The 22,948-nt window shown below is 39.4% G+C and overlaps 1 protein-coding gene across 1 annotated transcript in view; it reads left to right on the forward strand.

Moving 5' to 3' along the window:
- snrka (SNF related kinase a) overlaps window positions 1–22,948 on the forward strand; it is a 55,499-nt gene that overhangs the window by 8,748 nt on the left and 23,803 nt on the right. The window contains 1 exon segment of the mRNA XM_044207978.1: window positions 19,170–19,311. Coding sequence (XP_044063913.1) covers window positions 19,170–19,311 — 142 coding nt within the window.

Raw genomic sequence — 22,948 nt, forward strand, 5'->3', positions numbered from 1 at the left:
CTAACCGGTTAATTAGTAGTGATCTTCCATTAAAACCAAAACCAAAGCATTTTTTTTTTAATATATATTTACATACCGTATCTCTGCTGCCATGGTTATATATCAATCTGAAAATGAATAACAAAACCCGGGCCTGAGTGTGATTTTAAGCATTGTTTTGACATTACAAAAATCACAATATGATATGATATAATCATCCCTAAGTAGCCTAAAGAAATAAATGAATAATATGGCCATTCAATAAAAACACTCAATTATTGAGAATTAATTAACATTTAATATTACAATTGCATGAATTAGATAGGTTTTTTGTCTTTTTGTAAAGTTATGTTGAAGTCATATTGATTTTTTTACATGAGGATACATTCTAAATATTTGTTGAAGCTTTATGTGCCGCAGACATTGATGCAATGAAGTCGCACCCCTTTTTAAAAATTCCAGTAAGCAACTACAACTACTTGCCAGCCTGTGCCAAACATTTTCTCATCACAGTGTTGATGTACTGTATGTCACACATCAATGAACAATTTAATAAAAACTTTGCTCAAGCCTATTAAAACCTAAAACCATAAGTAATATGAAACTACCCTGCTGTGATGCGGTTACCAAGGCAGCCATAGAAATGTACTACACTTTTTTTCAGTAAAAGTAAGCTGACAGTTGGGATTCATCACTCTGAGGGCATTCGAGTGCCCTCATTTTTTGGACTTGAGCTGAAAATTGTGATATGACTTTGGAGGTGGTTGTTGGTAGTGTTGTGAGGGAGGTATTTGAAATCACAGGGATGTGAAAATGATTGTGATAGGTGGTGTCTGCATTGCTGTAAACTATAGTCAGGATTAACTTGCTAACTCAGGATTGTCCCAGGGTGAATGTCAGTATAAGGTTAGCTTGACGTGGAGAATGCTGGTCAAGTGGTTTTAAATCCAGGTTTTATTTGTTATCCAGCTTTGTGAGGCACTCTAAATATGGGTCCCATGTTGAGAATGGAACCTTAGCGAATCACTGAGTCTTGCTCCTAGCAGTAAAAACTGCTGTATATGGAAAGTGAGATTGTCACGATACCAGAATTTTAAACTTTGATACAATACTAGTATAAAAAAAACGATACTCGATACCCCATTCAATACCACGGCAAAAGGGGGTAAAAAAAGTCCTAGGTACACTAGATAGGATACATTTTTTTCTTTTTTAAATTAATCACCTGCACACAGTGTTATTGACTTTTGCCACCTACAAAAGTCAATAACAGTTTAAGTGTACGCTATATTTAGAATGTTTTTTTCGCCGCTTTACCTTGCCGTCAAACAGAGTTGTGTAGAACAGCAACTCCTGTGTTCTGCGCCGTAAAATTACTGTTTTTGTCAAAGGAGTCTGGTCATGGCTTTGGAGAGAGCGATAAAAGGCGTCAGTTTCCCGTCGGAAAGGCTGTCTGACGGCAAGGTAAGGCGTTGAAAATATTCTAAATATAGCGTACAGCTGATATTGATTTCTTGTTTTTGTGTGTATACCAGTCAGCGCCGCCCGTTTCCAGTGATACTACAGTATCATGATGTACCAGTGTTTTGTTTTTGTTTGTTTGTTTTTTGGCATTTCACTTATATTGACATTGGCAGTAGAGAGAGACAGGAAAGGCAGGGGAGAGAGAGGGGATGACATGCAGCAAAGCTGCGGTAAGGACTCACCCTTCATACGTGGTACCAATGTTACCATTGGAAAATGTCAGAAATACTGTGATGTACTATATACATAGCTACACTATGTAACTATGTAGCTGTATAAACCACCACTACCTTAATTTGTAGCCAGAGTTGGTAAGTGTGTTATGAGCTGGAGGCAGAAGAGCATTCTGCCGTACCCTGCAACCAGTAGGCTATCTGTTTTCAGCCTCATTGTGAGATGTTTCCATTTTGACTTGGCCATCTCACTTTGTCTTGTCCTCTCCTGTACTCCTCTGTCATCTTGTCCATTTCCTTCCGTTTCACAGTCCAGGTTGAGATGGCAGACGTCTGGTCTGCTCTGGATCTGACACATCTGCTATTAATACACACACTGAGCTACTGAGTGGGACAGGCACTCTCTGGCTGACTTATCAAAAAGTTCACATCCTAGATAAAGCAGCCAGCACTGTACTGCATCTGACCAGCCCAACAGTGAATCAGGCACATGTGTTCTCATTTGTTGTCAGTATCTCTGTCCACTGTCAGTTGACATGGAAGTGGTGAAGAGTATTTTATCACAGCCACATTCAACAGCCAACATCGAGTACAATAGTTGCTAGCCACATTAGCCCCGCAACCTGCTAACGCCAAGTTCAACAGGCTAACCTGCAAAATACACAGCCAAGCGACATAAAAACTGCTAACTTACAGCTTCCAAGTTTGAAGTTGGTATCGATCCATCCTTGAGCCTCAGTTTTAAAACAAATCCTGCTTTGTAACTTACCACAGTCAAAGCTAAAGCAGTCCGAAGTAAAATGGTTAACTTAGCGCGCACACATAAGAGTTTTCCAGTTGTTGTGGGCACATGTCCATCAAAAATAAAAAAAAGTTAACCCACTGGGTTGATTTGTGCAGCCAACAACAGAGAAATTAGCATGCTTTGCTCATAACGTTACCATCCACATCTTCGTGTTACCGGAGTCGGCGTTAGCGAGGAAAATAGTATTTACTGGATGTAACTTCAGTTTTATGAGTATGTGCGCAGCCCTCTACCTGTATGTTATCGCAGCCACAGTACAGCACATTAGTTATAATATGCTAAAACATTTATCATGGTAATGATGGTATTGCTAAGTCCATGTTGTGGCAGAATGTGAGACCGGTGAAGAAACCGGTATACCGCCCACCCCTAATCACAGACTAAATAAGGACTTAAAAACATGTCCCCCTTTTTAAGAAGAGAGTAACAAAGGAGTGGAGATGAAGAAATGAAATTATGTCGGCCTTCGTTCTCACCAAAGACGGAGCTACTGGATTAACTATTATCACAGTATGACTCCACTGTAGAGAAAGGACAGCGAGCAGGCAGGGAAACAGAGGTGATTAAGTGTAATTATTCATTTCAGTGATCCATGACAAATGAGAGGTGGTGCTGCTGTGTGCAATGAGGCCCATCACTCTATATCATCACAGGCCACTGGGTAGGCATAGCTGGCTGTTTGGCATGCTAATTGACTGACTGGTTGATATGCAGACTAACATAATTGTTAACTTACAGGCTGGCTAGTTGGCTTGGATCCCGTTGTTGCTCCAAAGTTGAATATCTAGTCATTTTGATGACTGTGGTATTGACTAGCCACGGATATTTGTTAAACTCGATGCTCACACTTGAATTGAAGTTGATCCCCTCCTGAAAATACTTTAATTGACAGGTCCTCGAATTGTGCCTAGTTGGGACTTGTAGGCAAATCATTCAGTGGAGAAAGGGAGAGTGAAGGTAAGAGAATAAACGCTAGCATCCAGATCAGATCACTTTAAGGTCAGATTGAATTGTCTGCATGATAAGTGACCATTAGCAGCACTATGGGATCAGAATTTTATTTTAGAATGGTCTTGTAACGTAGGTTGTTCTTGTATTATTATTGGACATGAGTCATCACAACATTTTGTCTGATAAAGCCTATGAAAAATGGAACTATTGTAAAAAAAGAAAAGACATGCTATGACATGCTTGGAAGTGAGGTTTTGCACATGCAGGCCTTAAAAATATACATTTGAATCATATTTTGGTCTTTTTGCTTCTGTGCAGGAAAAATAAAATAAAATCATGAATCATCCATATGTTTAAAAAAAAAATTACTTTTTGGCCAGATTGCCCAGCCCATCTCTATTTAAATATGATTTGAACAAACCACTGTAATACAGACAAGATTTCCTAGAGGTGCTCAGAATCATGGAAAGTTTGAACATCTACAGTTCCATGGCAATTGAGCAAACTCAATCTTCCGATGCGGTGTAAAGCTCCAGAAGCTACTAAATGGACCTTGAGGTTTTGTTGACTGCTACATCTAAGGTCAAGAATGAACTTGAAGTCAACTTGAATGAGAAGTTCTAGGCTGTGTCTGATATTACTCTCCATTTAATATGTAGTGTGCTAAATGTACTGTCTGCTAATTTATTTTATCGTCTGAAGTGTGAAATCTATGTACTATAAAGTACCCTAAAAATTCCAACAGTGGAACAAAAAAGTAGTGTCCATGGCATGTACACACTTATTATTTTGCCAACAGTTCCACAATGTTGCATTTTATAGATGCAAAAATTAGAATCGACCTGATAAAATGATGATCATCCATAATTATCTGAAATCACAATATACTGTGCACTAAGTAAAATATTGAATGTCTATTTTATAGGAAATTGTGAATGAGTGAAAGGGGCAGTGATTTCTGACAATTCTAGAAATGCTCAGAATCGTGGAATATTGAGCAAAATCAATCTGCTGATGAGAGCTGTGTGATGCGGTTGAAAGCTTTTCAGAATATCTCTTGAAAGAACCTTGAGGTGAAATTGTTTTGTCAACACTGTAATGCCATTTTAAAATACAGGGGGCTTGATAATTTTAGTGCTGGTACTAAGAAAAGCTACAGTGTAAATCCTTAAAACTATTAATTATAGTATTTCTCAGTGCTGATCTGGTCCAGTTCCCTCAACACGGTCCCCTGTTATTGGTACTGTGGCTGCTGTCATTTCAAGCTGCTTGGTGGTTTATCAGAGCAAAACGCCTGAATGCAGAGTAGGAGAGGAAAAGATGCCAAGAGACAAATCCCACAGTCGCTAATTAAAGCATCATGGTGCCACTGTAATACAGGGAGGAGGAGGAGGAGAGGATGTTCAGGAGATCGCAGATGTATGTGTGTGTGTGTGTGTTGGGGGAGGGGGATTGGGAAGAAGAGGACAAGAAAAGTGGAACATGGTGGGCTCCACCACCAAAATTAACAATTTTAGAAAGGTGAGTGAGGGGAAAAAAGAGAGTGGTGGTTAAAGGTCAAGTACCGTAACCCCACTGAGGAGATATTGGAGGAGGGAGATAGCTGGACGGAAGGATGGGAGGATAATGGTGCCGGAATGCCAGGACGATAGCTAGTGAAGAAGAAATAATGACAAGTGGATTGAGATGTATGATTGATTATAGAGAAAGATATAAAAGCAAAATAGGGTGGAGTAGAGGGGGATAGGGGACAGAGGGGCTGGGTTATCCCCTTCCTGTTTCCTCTAAGAGCATTGTTTGTTGAGGCCGATATGGGAATACAGAAAGAAATTGCTATTTTAATAGTTTAACAGTCAACTCCTTATTGTATTTATACCAGAGTGTAGTTGTAGTCATTCCTGACTGCTTGCATTACTGGTGTGAATATGAATTCAAGCTTTTTCTATATGTAAATCACCTGGGAACCTAGCACTTAAAATTTAAATGTGACACATAATTGTAGACTTCAATGCTTGACTTTGCCAGACTGTGAGATAGAAAGATTATAGACAAATATTGATGGGTAGGGCTGCCATGTTATTGTGTGCGAGTATGTACCTGTGGACAGATTTGCCAGAGGGGCCTGACAGAGGCACGTTTCATTCTCTAATTTTAGACAGGGAGCGTTGCTATAGTAACTAATGCTGCTGTGAGTGAACCAGGTGTGAGGCAGAACGTCTGTGGTCCCTGGGGGTCTCTGGCTTAGGTCAAACTTGGGCACATATCGCTACAGCAGACTCATGCAAGAGACAATGCTGAGCACACTCACACAAATAAATTGATAGCACAAATTAATAGATAAATGCAACCCGAGTATAGCTTAAAGAGAGAAAGTATTTATGTAGTTGTGTGTATGTGAAGGAGTGTATATGCTGCAGGTCACTACTGGATCAAGCTCCTCGCCCTGGTTATGGCATCAGTATAGTTTTTTTCTTTACACAGTGCAGCAAGTCTCAGGAGGGCCTGGGCTTGTTTATAGTTACATAACCCACTAAAGCATGACTAAATGAAACATGTTTATAAGACCAGATCAAAAACATAGATGGTTTATGGGAAACTGCAGCAGGAGCACACAAATTTCATGAGTCAAGCCTCCGTCAAACGTTTTTGTTATAATAAATGCCAGTATGCATGGAACATACAAGCTCACACACTCAAAATAGGTCTGGATGAGCCTAGTGTTGGTTTCCTGTTGTGAAAGGCATGAGTAATCATATGCTGTTCAGTTAATTAAATGTGCAGAGGAGACGTGATGGATCATCGCTCTGCTTTGAATCATTTTCCTGTAGAAAACTTCCAAAGTTCATAATCTTCAATTTGAGCCCAAGATGACCTTTCTATCTTGAAAATTACGCTTGTTGTGGCCAAAATTCTTCACTGTACCACAAATCAGAGAAAACTGAATTTTCAGTCGCTAGCCTTCCAAATGGGAGTAAGCATTTTTTTTGCATCTAACAATATGTTCATATGTACTGCTACTACTGCTATCTTAAGTGAAGAACATGAAAAGTGAATACTACAGTAGGAAAACAAATGCTTTTAAATGGTATTCAAAATATTTTTATGTTGTATATGCACAGATAGCTTGTCCAAATCAATACACTCATTTATACGGTTATAATACAGACTAGCATGACTACCATGTGATCAAGAAGCCAACCATCAATAATTATGAATATTGCAAATCAATGTGCACCTAAGTACTTAACATTTAAAAACAGGACCAAGGACTCATTTGAAAGGCAACATGCTCTAGTTTGTGAAAATGTGCTCATTTAGTATTGTGGCTAAAACAACCTACACTACATCAGCTCAAACATGAAGGAAAAATCATTTTAAAATAGAATGGCAGCAAGTCCCAGAATCTTATATTGCTACTTTCTCCTTTCAGGGTACTCTCTGCCAAATTTCATACTTATATGATTATTTATGCAATTGTAGTACCTTAATATATGCATTTACATCATTTTGCCCGAAACATGTCCCCAAAAAGGCCCCCTAAGGCCAAATGGCCCAGAGTTGGGGTTGGTCGTTATCAAATTGTGATGGTCCGAAGTATAGGCTAACAGGAAATAGTGAAAAATGGGTAGCAGAAAACATCCTGAGGGCTGGACCTGGCTCCCAGCCTACTAGTTTACTGTTATCATGCTAATTAACCAAGAAGAAGTCAGAGACAGAAACACCAAGTTTATTTCACAACTATATTGTCTTTTGTGTTTTTAGCCATGCTAACGGTGTGGCTTTAAAGATAGAGTTGTTGTTAAATCAGTCAGTCCACCACTTTGGTCTAGGCTGAAATACCTCAACTATTGGATGAATTGCCATGCTGTTTGGTACACATTCATACCCCCTTAAGATTAATTCATTTCTCACTTTGGAAATCCTTCTCTTTAACTAGCGCCATCAGGTCAAAATTTCAATTCGTCTAATACTTGTGACCAAATACAAGACATTTGTCAGCCTCAGCTGTATTTTGTGTTTAGCATTGGTGGAAGAAGTATTTAGATAATTTATTTAAACTACCCCTCCACTCAAACATGTGTTATGTTTAAATCCCCTAAAATGTCAGACCTCGACTTTACTGACTTGTATCTGTGCAAAGTTTGTCATTAGAGAGGTGTTTTCACATTCCTGAAGAGGTAGATGTCTGTACACTTTCCTAAAATCTGAGATTCAAACGCACTCCGGACAAGCTAGATGTGGGACGTCACAAATTCAAAAGCCAACAGCAAAGAAACCTGAAACCTCCAGCGCAGAGCGGACTTGTCAGTACAGAGAGCGAGAGTTTGCACTAAGTTAGCTTAGTGAAAGTTTTGACAGCAAACATGGAGTGCAGTTCTTGGATGTAAACCAGACCCTGGAGCTTCCTTCCACTGTCTACTAACATTACGTGATAACAATGTGAACGCACTGTAACATCGTAGCAGATATTATTGTATGTTTCACAACCACTAATGCTGTATCAGCCATTGCAAGTTACAAGCTAACAAACAACATAAATAAATAAAAGATGCTAAGTACACTTACCATTCTGATACGACTGCTAGTCACAACAGACTCCTCATCTGGAGGGGAACTTTAAGTAGAAATAGCAATACAACACTACTAAAAATAAAGTACAGTACTTGACTTAATGTGTTACTTTCCACCACTGGTTTTTAGTGCTAACTAGCAAATGTTAGCATGCTAACACACTAAACTAAGCTGGTGAACATGGTAAATATTATTCACATCAGTATAATCCATTGTGAGGATGCTGAGCATTTAGCTCAAAGAACTGCTGTGCCTAAGTACAGCCTCACCGAACTGCTAGCAAGGCTGTGGACTCTTAGTCTTGTTTTCTTATATGAGAGTAAACTGAATATTTTGGATTTTGAGGGCTTGGCCAGACAAAACAGGCAATTTGAATATGTCACTTTGGGCTCTGGGGAATTGTGACATTTTATAGACTAGGTAATTAATTGAGAAAATAATTGCGTATTAACTTAACTACTAACCACTACTGTTAGTAGTTTAAGAGTTAGGGATTTTAGTTTCTTTCATATTCAGAGCACAGGAGAAGCCCCCAGCCATCATGCTAATATAAGACAACATGAGGCAGGAGATGCCTGGGAGAGAGCTGCACTTTATTCTGGGGCTCTGGCTCTCATCCATATTCAGCAACAGCAGCTCTGCTCGTCACTGAGAGCTAGCATATTTCTGCTCTCCCTCCTCTCTCTGTCTTACTCCCTCACCCTGTCTTTCGTTGTCTCAGTCACTCGCACATACTTACCCAACATGTGCACAGATATCGTACACACACACACACACGTATTATTTTATATTCTCTTATGCCAAAACACATCCTCCTCCTCTGATCAGTGACGTGCTGTTGTGCTGTCTGTATCAGTGTATCCTGGCTGCTTCTGTGTGCCATGGTTCTTTTCAACATCTGTTGCTGTTTCTCTCACTTGCAGAACGAGGACAAGAAATATGCCCCATTGATACAATTAACATTTGGAATCGCACAGGAACAAAATCCCTCATAACCCTCCACAAAAAAGTGCTGGCACTGTTACTTTTTGCATGCTTGAAACCTTCTGAGCCTCAGTCAGTCAGTGAAGGGGCGGGGGTTGTGCTTTTTAATAGAGTATAATGGAATAGCTTTGGCATGTCTGTCTAATCTTTCTGTCTATTTATTCCTGCGCTCTTGCATGTCTGAGGTTAGGTGTGGTCAGTCTACCAGCATTCTCTTTGAGACGTCACTTATTGTCTTCCAGCATCCGTAGCATTCTTTAGATCTCAAAATGATTACTTTATCTATTGACTACCAATCACTTTACAGTTCGCTAACAGCATAACAAGAGGCAGTGAAAGTACCTGAGAATGGTTCAATGTAAATGATAAAGCCAGTCCCCCAGGTTTCAAGACTACTGTCACACACTGACAATCCCAGAAGATGTTTAAGCTGTATTTGCATCTGTGTGTGTACTTTTATAATTTGCTGCAGGTTATAGCTGAATCATTAGCAATTGTAACATGTCAGGAGGATGTGTGTATGTGGAGGGGAGGAGGATGCTTGATGAAACTAGCATCAGGATAGCATTTCATCTTTTCCAAGGATCCTAATGCTGTTGCCTGAATTTCTCTTTTTTTTCCACACATAATGCTATTATCCCAGGTTTCTGTAGTTGAGAATGTACTAGTGTTACAAGTAGTTTCAGCCATTACCAATTGAGGATGGGCAAATTTGGAAACTTTACAGTAGATAGAGATCCTGGAGACTTGATCTTGTATGATGCTGATAAAATGTTTACTTCGAACCACATTGATTTTACATGGAACAAAACCCCCTTTTTATGTTAATACATTTCCTTTGTGATATTTTCAACCATCGATTTCTCTAAAAAAATCAGACCATACTCTGTTTAGTTCTTTAAACAAAACAACCATTTCAAGAATCTCTAATTTGGAAAGTTTAAATTAGTTTTTTGAAGGCCTCAAGTCTGCTGAAACAGACTACAAAGGCTCAAAAGTGTCAGACAACCCTGGTTTTTTGAAGTACAAGGGTGCTTCCCCAGACCCCTTTTGAAAATAGAGACTTGATTAGACTTGCTTGATGAAGCTTCAGACAAGTCACCAGAGGAAAGCAAAGTGCATGGCTCTCCAGACCTCCAGACAGAGGACAGTCAACCACTAACAAAGGCTTTGTAACTACAAACCAAGATGAGATTCAAACATTCAATCAATCAGACGGAAAAAAAGAAAATATCACTTTCAAACACAAACCCTGTATTTGACGTTGGACAATGAGCATGCATTTTACCCACATTTGACCTATTCATACCAGACTGCTGCAAACAAGCCCTGTCTCCAAATTAGGCACCATCAGCTTGTGTGATAGATGGAGGGAGTCCACCAGTACCTTAAGCCATTGCAGTTGTCCTTGTTATCTGTGCAGCCCTGCTTCCTCTGTGCTCACTATATTTTCTTTCTGCTGCCTTTTCTGCTTTCAGAAGTAGCCAGATGAAATGGGTCCAAAAAAAGTTCTGTCTCACTTTCTCTCACTCACCCACTCATGTTCTCTCTTTCTGTCTCTTGCACTCTTATTTTTTACTTGTTGGGTAGTAGGTTACATAAATATTGTTTAAACATAAGTAATATTAAAGCTAGGATAGGTAATGTATTGCAGAAGCATTTTTTGTTATTTGTTAAAATTCTGTTTACATCCCAGAGTCTGGATCGGTGATTGTGGGCCACCTGCTGTGTTCCTGCTCGACAACTGCTACGACAATTGTTATTATTAGTCTTATTTCTATTTCTATTATTATTATTCCTGTCACTATCATTCCTATTATCATTATTATTATTATTTATTTATTTATATTTATTAATATTACCACTACAATTACATTATTATTTTTAAATTCTAGGTGGAATTTGCATTGTGCTTCAAATCAGAATATTTTCTGGTTTTCCTAGTTTTCTGTGGTTGAGTCTCTTTGGGTTTTGAACTGTTGCCTAGACAAAACAAGCAATCTCAAGGCGTCAACTTGGGTTTTGAGCAATTGTCACAGCGACAACGATGAAGCTATTACTAGAGAAAATGGGCAGATTAATTGATAATGAAAATGACCTGGGCGCCCCGGTAGCTCACCTGGTAGAGCGTGTACCATGTGGTTTGATTCCAGCCCGGGCCCTTTGCTGCATCATCCCAGAAATGACAAAAAAAAAAAAGAGAGAGAGAGAGATAATGAAAATGACCCAGGTTGCAGACCTAGTAGACACCACCACCAAGAAGTACTGGATGCATGTTATATAACTGAAAGTGCTGAAAGCTTGTCTTGGAGCAGCGTCTTGGTAAAACAGATATAATTGATTAATATTCAGATTTTGTATATTAAGAGATATACTGTATAGGTAGTAGAAGACCAGTGATATGTGACACACAGGGTTTTTCCTCCATAGGGAAATGTTTGGCACCCCCCAAAGAGATTTTAGCCAGTGCCAAAGGAAAATCACCAGCGCCACAATGATAAGATTTGAGAATAAAAATGGCAATTCAGAGCCTGTCCGAATGTATTTAATCAGTAATTTTGACATAACAACTGTTGAACAAGCAGAAAATAATCTTAAATCCGATGTCTTAGACTTCCAGCAGTTGACTCCCCTCTCATCCACAGAGCTGCTATATTTTACCACACATGCAGCTGGCGCTGGTAGCCAGCTAAGCTGCATTGTTTAGACTGGACCTGAACGCTCCGCTGTGAAGCTAGCGCTAATGGGAGAGAAGACTTCCTGTGATTTCTCGTAAAATAAAAGCCGTTTTTTGCTCCCCTCACTTAAACCAGAGTATTTCCAGTATAGGTGAGAACGCGCCTGACACATATAAATAAAAATAACAAGTCCCTGTTTAGCGTTATGTAACGTTACTAGCTTGCAGTGTCTTCTCTCTTCACAGCACAGTTGTCGAGACGGTGAAAAGCTAACTTAGCTGGTTAGCAGTTGAGCTAACTTACAAGAGAAATTCGATCAATAATCTGATGGCTCTGATTACTCTACGCAGCTTCCAGCTCCGCAAATCCAAAACGTATTTGGGAGACCTCAGGTTTTAGGCTATTTTAAGTAACATTAGCCTTAGTCCCACAACAAACCAGCTACACTCTGTCACACAAACTGGTTGCCCACAAGACCACCTTTCTCAAAAGGCTTGGCTGGTAACACAGGTGCAGTTAGACTGTGCAGTTGTGCGCTAACCAAAGGTGGAAGAAGTATTGAGGTCCATTACTTAAGCAAAAGTACTCAACTACAAGTAAAAGTTCTGCATTCTAACCCTTACTAAGCCATATCGCCCAGCCCTATCATGCTTAGTGTCTTGCGTAGTCACCCCCCAAAGGCCCATTCTGAGCCAGGAAAAACCCCAGACACACTATGAGATGGAAAGCAGGACAGCAGTCTCCTACATGCGGTGTGGAGGTGGAGCTGCAGCAGCAGATCTGTATGTGACAGAAAGAGATCTTAAGCAGATCTACAGCTGTCACCCAGAGTGCTCTCTCCACTCTCCTGCTAATGACAGTACCATTTATGTTGATGTGATGAGAGCATGTGTGTGTGAGTGCAAGGGTCTGAAGGCCTGAAGAGTGTGTGAGTGCTCCTCGGTTGACATGTTGGTGGCAGCCTCTAGAATTGCTTAATGTGACTATGGTGTGTATGTGCCTTTTGCGTGCCTTGTAATCTTACAGCTGTACATTTCATATGAAGATTGCTTGAAAATAATTGTCTAATGTGAAGCTCAGTAATGGGCAAACTGAAGCCCATGGACTCCTTTTGCATATCTCAACTGATCGATATGGCTTTCCTCACAGTTTTATCTGCTGTGCATTATCAGATGTCTGTAGTTTACTAAAAGTTAAATTAATTCGCTGTCTGTAAACTGGATGTCAGTAAACTTTTGAGACTTCAGCAGCTAGTATTAGTCACTTTGCTAATTAGTTTCTAGGGCACAAAAGTTCCAAGCAAGTCCCTTTGCAGGGTATAAAACTCTGAACCTGTCTTGGCTACTTTTCCATAAACTTAGCTTGGTTGGGAATATGGAGGTTTCCACTCCACAGATTAAAACTAATGTTCAAAAGGCTCTATTTTTATCTGGCCTTTAGTTGTGCATCTGTTTAAGCCACCACACGGGGTTGGGAGCTGTATGGCATTCTTGCTGCTTTTTCCTGTTTACACTTGTTTTCTATTTTTGCAAGAACTGCTTAATTGTGTGGAGGAATCCACTGTTTTGAGTTGTGGGTCCATGCACAATAGAACTAGAAAATCAAAAGATATCACTATATCCCTTTATTTATTGTGCCAAACCCTTTTTCCAGGTTTAAACAATGCTCTAATGCATTATAGACACACACAAGGTTTACAGTAATGATGTAAGAGTATCCTTGTGAGTGTTTCTAGCGGTATTTAGTGTATTTGTGTTTTCATCTGTGCCTTATCCTCACTGTTTCCTCAACTGCACCTAGTTTTTCTTCAGCAGTTAAGACAATATAGATGAAATGTGGTGTAATTATCATGTTTGCTGTTAGTACAAGTCTGGTTTCAGCCTCAATTAAATATCTCTTTGATGAATCCAGATGTTACTGTATTACAGGCAGGGCTTGAATGCCAACTTTGTCACACCATTAAAATCTCTTTTACACTTTATAGTTCTTTGATAATGGAAAGTTAATTGCTGTAGAGCCGAAACAATGAGCTGATTAATCCATTAGTCAGTTGACATAAAATTAATCAACTAATTTGATTTAATGATTTGATTAATTTTTAAAGCATTTGCTACTTCCAACTTCTCAAATGTGAGGATGTGACACCTGGTATGTGTCCTTTGTAGATGTATATAATGCTCCATAGAACAGGTAGAGCCAGAACTAACTTTTTGACGCACCACCCTTTTTCCAACCACCCACTGCTACAATGCATTGGTCTCATTGAAATGAATGAAGAAGACTTTTTTGAGACAGTGCTATTATTTGTGTGAAATAGTCCCCTTTCTGTGTTGCACACACACTTAGTGTAAGGCAAAAGCAAACTTATATTTGCTGCTGTGCTGGTTATCAGTGATTGTGACAGTTGGAGGTCTGAACACTGTGAGGAGACAGCAAGACCACTCACAGAGGAGGATTGTAATAAAGTCCAAAGTATACAGAAGCACAACAAATTGCTCTGCTATGACCTAGATCCTTTTTAGGTATTGATTTCTTTAGTGTTGCCCTTGCTGGAGTTAGGCGTAGCCAGACTGCCAGGCATCTTGTGCCCAGAAACATAAAAAGATATAAAGTAGACAGCTGAGTAGTGTACTCATCCCTCCAGAGTAATTTTTTTAAAACAAAGTTTTAAGAATTCATGACATATATATTCATACTTAATAAAATATCCAGGCTGAAGTTGGAACACAAGAAAGGAACAGAGGTAAGAAAAGTACATGTATCTTTAGCAGCCTTGCAACAACAAATAACATGTAAGATCTAGGGATGCCACATTTTTTGATACCGATTGCCGATCGTCTGTGAGCCATATCGGCCAATTAAAGGATAAAGGATCGATTCCTTTTGTTATAGTAGCTGGTATAGCAGTATTAAAAAATCAAGTACTGGAATACCTTGAAAATAGCCCCCTTTTTTTACAAAAGCGCTTAAAGTCCTTGAAATTGAAATGAACCACATAACGCTCTCAGGGCTGTGCGATATGAGCAAAATCTCATTGACTAGCAAAAGTTTTGTCAATGAAGCTTGACAGGCAACTCGACTTGAGTGAAGTGTTTTTGGCTTGGCATTGTGTACCTTGGGTCTGTTGTAGGGACAGGTCTGCGGCATAATTTGCAAAGTATGGTTTTGTGGTCCGTGTCAGACTTTTTAATACCCAAACCATGTCCATGCGACAGAAGTAGCCCCTCTTTTAGGTTTGAGCTCCTCGTTTTGTCTTGGCTGGTTGGAGTCCTTCTCCTGTTTGGAATTACCCCGTTCTGTGTCATGTTCTCTAGACTCCCCCATGTTTGTTTGTGTTGCCAGCCTTCATGCAAATTTCCTGCCTACATCAGTGCCGTGTGGATGATTGAAATGATGAAAATAATTGCTATAAAAAGTGTGATTTGAGTGACAACGAAATAAACAATAGACAATAATATGAAAAGATAAATGTTTTTCTATCGTCACACAATATATATCTTCATATCGCACAGCCCTCATCAAGTCTTTATAATTAAATTGCTCAGAATCAGAAATAGCTCAGCTTCTCTTTTTTTTAAAATTCCGATTCGTTACCGTCTCTCCCTCTCTGACTCGCCACCGGTTCTTCCTCTCCTTTCTTCCTCGCCTTGATGAGCCTATTACTGAACACTAAATATGCCAGGAAAGTGTAGATTTAATGCAGCATGGCTGGAAATTGATCTTTACAGCCATTGGCTTTTGACTGCTCTGTTTTATACCAACTCCTGACTCCTCAATCCTCCTAACCGGCCGCAAGCGATCAACAACTGCTAGGCTAAAAACAAGGCTTACCTAGTCTGTTGCAGGCCACATTTTGGCCTTTGTCTTGGCTCAAAAACTGACATCCATAGAAAGTTTGGTCTCAACTTAAACTGGAGCATCTGCAGATTAATTCCATACATGATATGTTATGATTCACTACAGTTAGACCCTTCGAGATGAATAAATAGCTTTTTTGTTAGCTTTGCCGCCATCTTGACTGGAAAGGAGTCTGCTGTACATCGCCGCTCTGCGTCTGCGCAGTTGCCGTATTGGAGAGGTCAAGATCCATTAGTAAACAAATACAACATTCGTCCTCGATCAATTTTCACGATCGGCGACTAGAAAGCATTATTCCCGATCTCCCGATTGCATATTTTTACTGAATATCAGCGGATAACAATCAGCGTATTGTTATGGGCATCCCTAGTAAGATCCCCTTCTTTCAGAGAATTTGCTTAATTAAACAGGCTCTTTAAGCAAATGTTTTGCTTTCAGACATGTTTCTTGGTATACTCTTCCAGACAACTTTACGGGCTATAGAGCGGTTTATTTTTTAGCATATCAATGTGTCCATCAAATCAGTCTCGTAGCTCTTTGGCTGAAATGTTCCACTGCTTGTATTTCAGGCCTGGGTTGCCATGTCGGCATACTGTAAGGGCATTTGGGCAGAGAGCCCTGTGAAAAGAAAGAAATAATTTAATTTTAATACTGGCAGCCCTGAATGTCCATAGACTACATAGAGTTTATTTGAAAGACGCACATGAATTCATTTTACCATATTGCCAGCAGTAGTTTCACATGCTGGGAGAATTAAGCATCACATCTGGAAGACATATGAGTTGTGGGTGTGTCAAAGTATAGCTTGATTAAAAACCATTATTGTTCTGGATATGTATTTTTCCTTCTGACTACTGTCTACATTTGTTTCGGTGTAAGTTGAAAATGTTACCTCCACTTAGGCCTAAGCTTTTCTCTAGGGATGCACCAATCCAACTTTTTGTCTTTTCCAATACTGATTCCGAAACCTAAACTCATCCAATACTCAGAATATGTATTGTATTAATTGCGATTAACAATTTAATTGTCTTTTTTCTGTTTATTTTATGCCACACAGCTGTGCTGTTGTGTTCGGCTTTGCAACTAGGCCTAAATCCATGTTGTTAATTTCAATTAGGGGTGTCACGATTTTGATTCTAAATCGAAAATTGATCGGTGATGTTGAGTGCAGTGAGCACCTGGAAATGTATGTCAGCAGTTCTTTGGACATGCTTTACACCACTTGTTTTATCATCTTGTATATTAAGGCAGCTTTTTGGTCCATTAACATGCTTAAACTGAAAGGCGTGGTCTAGTTGACTAATACTCAAACTTGGGCCAAATCAAACCATTGCAGGGGCTCTATAAAGGGGTTAGGAACACAGTGACCACACTGATGCATTTCGCGTTTTAGACAAAATCATCAACTGCTTCTGTTGTCCCTGTAACACCCCATTTGTTAAGCTTTAGCAGTGGCTCTGTGTTACTAATGCCTTTCACTTTTGCCTACTCTCAGAACAAATGCCATCTGGAAGTGAGACAGAAAACAGGAATTATCCTCTAAACTGCTACATAGCCTGTGTTTTGCTTGTGGGGACTCTGCTCTCACAAGACAAGCTAAAACTGTGGACCAGTGTCTGCCACAGCTGCTTCCTTATGCATGCTGTGTCCAGTGTTTATATTGCCTTGTTATTTCACTACTGCTGAGTGAACATGGGTAAATGGAATTGGTATAAAACATGCCTCAGGGGCACTCCCCTCCTATACTGTGCCATGCTCGATGTAGCAGAGACCTTGACCCTGGTGGCTGTCACAGTCAGGATGAGAGAACGACGCAGAGCCAAGGATAGCCCCATAGACATGAGCTAGGACAGTAGTGTTGGTGGAGCACAGGTGTGTCTTGAGATTGAATTTGATGGATGGTATTAAAATCCAATCCAAACCAAACTAATTACATTTACTTCAATCAACTGAGCCTTTCCCTCAAATGAGTGCTCTTCAAAGCAAAGCTCCAGTCCAGCTCATTCTGCTTGCTTTCTAAATGATCACTTAGTTTAATTATACACAGCACTGCTTAGCCTAAGGCTAAGTCCTGCAATGCTGATACTAACCCAGCAAAGTCAGGTCTAAAGATAGGGCTGGCCCGATTTAGAATGCATCAGATAGCTAACTCAAGGCTAAGCCTGCGGCTCAAAGCATTTCATTAGCCGTAAGTCTCGATCATGCTTTTCGGACAAAAAAAGTTTTCAGAGTTGGAATTTTTAGTATCTGGCATTTCTTCTTGTGCATCATCAGGGCTCCATTCTGCCAACCCATTAAGTATTTAGGGCATCTGAGCATTTGAGCTTAATTAGAAAGTTACTTAAAAATCTTCATCATGGTAATTACTTCAGAGCTGCCAATATTTGACTGGAGCTGCTGTGATGTCTTTTTTTTCTCCCAGCCTGAGTGAGTTGGCTCTGTTTCTTTGCTAAACAGGGGATTGGAGATGGAAATGTTGTTCAAACTAATGCACAATTGTTTGTGTGTGATTATAGGGGTATTTTAGGCCACATATCTGTGCTGCTTATTTAGAAGTAGTACTCTGATGTGTGTTTAATGAACTTGCTCAAATATCTGCCGGTGTAGGAGAGAGAGTTAAGGATAGTGCATACTATAAGTAGTGACATGAAGGTGTTTACTGTCCTAGCTCCACACATACATGAAATGACTTGACATTCATTATACTGTCAGCACACACACACTTTTGCATGATAACGTTGTATGTGAGAGCTTTTTTTGGGGTTTCAATGAAATGGACATATTAGAGTATGCACACAAACACTCGACCCCTTCTTTGTGCACAGCCATTCCACATTCCAGCTCAGGATTGGTTAAAATGCCATGGGAGAAAGAAGATGGGGAGAAAAGAAGACAGGAAAGAACTGACATTTAGTGTAGGACATTGCCCTCGCGCTTCCCACCATCCCTGTTGTTTACCAGACTCTCAGAGTACCACTTCCCTTAATTGTCTCCTTGTTTCCATTCAATGGCATCTTTGCCATCGTAGTCACCCTTTCTTAAGATAGATGGAAGACATAAGAGGAAAGAGGTATTGGAGAAAAACATATTTGTAAAATGAGACGTCAAATTCCTAATTGAAGTGACGTCATTTAGTGGTGATACAGCAGTATCTTGCACTTGGGCAAGATACTGTACCCCAAATTGTGAGTGTGTGTGTGTGTGTGTGAATGATGAGCAGTTGGCACCTTGCATGGTGGCATCTGCCATCAGTGTATGAATGGGGTGAATGTGACATGTAGTGTGAAGTGCTTTGAGTGGTCATAAGACTAGAAAGGCACTATACAAGTACAGTCAATTTACCATTTATGTGACCAGATTGGGCTTTAATTACTATAAAATGTCACAAAATATAATATTAAAAAAATACAAAAATTGAGTGTGGGAATAATTTAGTAGTCCATCCAGCTTGGAAAAAAGGAAATTACAGCCTACATCACAACTAGTGTTTGCACCAAGCACAGTGTGTGATTTCTCCATTCTGACTGAATAGAAATGTTTGTAATACTTTCTTATGGTTTGATCATGTATGCTGTAATAAAATGTATTTGCCTGGCAGTACACATGGATTCAGATTGTGTTTCTGTTTGGTTCCCTCTGCTTCAGATATCTGGAGTCTCGGTGTGATCCTGTTTATGTTGGTATGTGGCCAGCCACCCTTCCAGGAGGCTAACGACAGTGAGACCCTCACCATGATCATGGACTGTAAATACACTGTACCAGTCCATGTCTCCAGCGCCTGCAAAGAGTGAGTGATACATACATTGGAAATACATCAGATATAGCACAGAGTTTTTGGTCACACTTTTACGATAAGACAAGTTGCACTATGGAGCTTGGTCTTATGCTTTTTGATTTCCTATTCTATTCCTCCGGTGTTGGTTGCCTGGACTCCTTCCTATTCTGCCCCACTTAACACTATATTCCTCTGTGTATAAGTTGGTGTATCCCAGTTTTCCCCCTCTGTCTGTGTCTGGCTTATAGTTATATTTACATATATATACATATATATTACATATACACTACCGCTCACAAGTTTGGAGTCGCCTGCCACAAAAGCTTGATTCGGTACAATCAGATGGGCGAGAGGAATACTCTGTATTTCTGAATGGTCTTTCATGCTTTTAGGTTGTAGAAAGTCCTCTTTACAAATAAATGTTATTTTGTATGAAGGGTTTGCAAAAAATGGAATGTTTTGTACATGGAGAACAAAACGCTGTACAATGGTTTAACCACACTGGCAACTGAAAGGGCAGAAAGAGACAAAGATACCTCTGAACAACAGTTAAACAAGAATATAAGAAATCAGCAGTCACTGGTAAAAGAATTTGGAAGCTTAGCATTAAAATCTGTGCAGATTTAAATAGGAACAGGTTCCTGTTTCAGTGTCAAGTGCACAATAATGCCTCTAACAAGCTGGAATTAACAGGCGTGTTGCTTTAGCAAAGCTATTCTTAAAACTTCAGAATAGAAATAGTAGGTTAGTCTAGAGTTAGCACTGTTGGAAGTGGATCAGCTGAACATACTAATGGACTGACAAATCACAGTTTAAACCTATTCAGTCTAACCACTGGACTGCAGAGGGCCCGAAGAAAACGGGTTCCCAAAATATTTAGAGCCCAGTTGCACAGTTGTGGTTCAAAAAAAGATCTAGGCTCACCTAGCTTTTCTGGACTGGAAAACAAATTAAAAATCGAGTATTTGGAGGAGAAAAAGGTTACGACAGTATTCTCCCGTCGTGCAGCACTGTGGGGACATCGACTAAGCGGAGGTTTTAATCATTTAATTATTCTAAAACTCTTGCAAACATAAGTAATACATGTGGTGTATAATTATACTGTTTTTATCTATGTTAACATAGCCATTATTGAAGGAAAGAAGAAAAACATCAATATAACAGGTGACTCCAAACTTTTGAGTGGTAGTGTATATATATTTTATAGTTACAGTTACTATAGCTTGCACCAGAGACCTGATCACAGTATGGTTAGTCCACATAGTGCTATGGTTGCTGTGCCGCCACCCTGTCTGTAAAACATGTTTTATATAGGATATGTTGCAACACAATCTATCAACAGTTACTTTGCTTTGTAGTAAAGATCATGATATTCATGATAATCCCATGCTCTTTGGGTGGATGGAAACCATGACTCACCATGTTTCAACATTCAGTGTTTCAGACCTACAAAAAAGCAACCTGTACGCAGCAGGAGAAATATCTAATATTAGCACTGTACAGTAATTATGTTACCATTAGCAGCCTTCTCTCAGTCATTGTTAATCACATTACTGACTTAGTTCACAATAAATAATAGCTTATTAATGAGTTTAACTACAGCACAGTCAATAACAATACAGTATATTCAACCACATATAAATATCTTTTTGGGTGCCTCATATCTGTGTGTGTACTGTAGAAGTGTCTCGTGGCTAAACAAGGAGAGGACAAAAATGCACATTGTGGTGGCATTATTACAGCTTTTGTCACAGAAAATATATGTTGTAAAACAAATTAATACCTTTGCAATTGTTTTTGATTGTTGCTTTATTAAAGGAACATTGTATAACATTTAGGAGGCTCTATTGGCAGAAATGGAATATAATATTCATAAGTATGTTTTCATTAGTGTATAATCACCTGAAAATAAGAATTGTTGTGTTTTCATTACCTTAGAATAAGCCGTTTTTATCTACAGAGGGAGCGGGTCCCCTTCCACGGAGGTCACCATGTTGCACCGCCGTGTTTCTACAGTAGCCCAGAATGGACAAACCAAACACTAGCTTTAGATAGGGCCTGTCCTGTTTTTCCCAAGTTTCGCGGCCACCGTAGTTTCTCCTACGGGTGAGGGTGAGCGGTATTCAAATGGTTGCAAACTGCAATTTCACTGCTAGATGCAACTAAATCCCACACACTGCTCCTTTTAAGTAAGAAAAAATCAACACATATCAAAATACCCTTGAAATTCAACACACAGTTGGTAAATATAATCGGCATACAGCTTTGCTCACTTGAGATACACAGCTGGTTTCCCCAGAAGGTACAGCAACATGAAAACAGCAACATGAAAACAGATCCTCAGTATTTCAAAAATGGTAGGCCTCAGTCAGGGTAGGCACAAACTCTATTTTCAACACAATTATTTGTAGTTTTCTAGCATAACTCTCTGACTATCTCGACAGCATTTAAATAAAATGCCCACTTCTGAAGCTTGAGCCAGCTCTACCTGATATAGGCAATACTAGGGGTGGGCCATATGGCCAAAATCTTGTCTCACGGTATATCTAATTTCATATCATGATAACGGTTTATATCACGATACAGTAATTGATCATGCGAGAATACAGCCCCGATTTGTATAGTCCTCCCCGATTACAGAGACACTAAGCAGTGTTTCCTCTTGGTCATACTTTCTCAACCACGGCCGTGAGCGCCCTCTAGTGGGCCGTAAAATGTTTTCAAGTTGAAGCTAGTGGGCAGCTCACGTCATTAATTTGAGATGCTCAATTTCTTGACAGGTAAGCTAACTGGTAGGCTGTGTCAGTGCCCGACCCATACAGCTGCCCAATCTTTTCTGCACATGCGCAAAAGTGGTCCTGGCAGATGTGCCTGTTCAGAATTACTCGTGATGTGAATGACATCATAAAACAATCCTACTCACACTCAAGATAAAATGGTTTTTAATCATTTGAAATGTAATAGTTCGGTCCATGTATCATCACATAATCCATACTTCCTTTGTAATTAAAAAACGAAAAAAACATTATTGTGTTTTGTTTTAATTCGATGTTCATTCAATAAATGAAAAATACATCTTCCAGATAGTAAATTATAGTTTTGGTATTTTGAACAGGCACATTTGTGGCAACCTTCTTTGACTGTCATGCCCTATATATTATAAATTAGATTATTAGAATAGAATACATTATCCAAAATCATTTGTAGTATTATTATTATAATTTATGTTTTAATGGGCCCAGGCCCGTTACAAGTATAAATAGGTGGGCCTTGAAGTAGAAAAGAGTCCCTGCCCCAGGTTGACTGCTTTGGGGGAGGGTATAACTGTCAAGGTTCATAGACAAAACAACTGCTTTTTGCTAGTTACCATTATTAGCTTAGGCCTATGGCATTTTACACTGCATAAATTAGCAGAAGGTAGTGGACTTTTCCTCTATTAATAGCTTAACAAATTACATATTATTTATACTTTTTCTAACTCACCGTTGGTTTAAGTCACTGTATCTCCCAACAGATTATACCTTAAAAAGTGGGTTATGATATGATGTATTGAATGGCATATATTGTATCATAAAGCGTCATATCCAAATAGTCTAAATATTGTATTAATAAATGCAATATGAAAAATGCATAATAAAGACAATAATAA

This window comes from Siniperca chuatsi, linkage group LG9 (genome assembly GCF_020085105.1).
Source record: "Siniperca chuatsi isolate FFG_IHB_CAS linkage group LG9, ASM2008510v1, whole genome shotgun sequence".
In the NCBI taxonomy this organism is placed as follows: Eukaryota; Metazoa; Chordata; class Actinopteri; order Centrarchiformes; family Sinipercidae; genus Siniperca; species Siniperca chuatsi.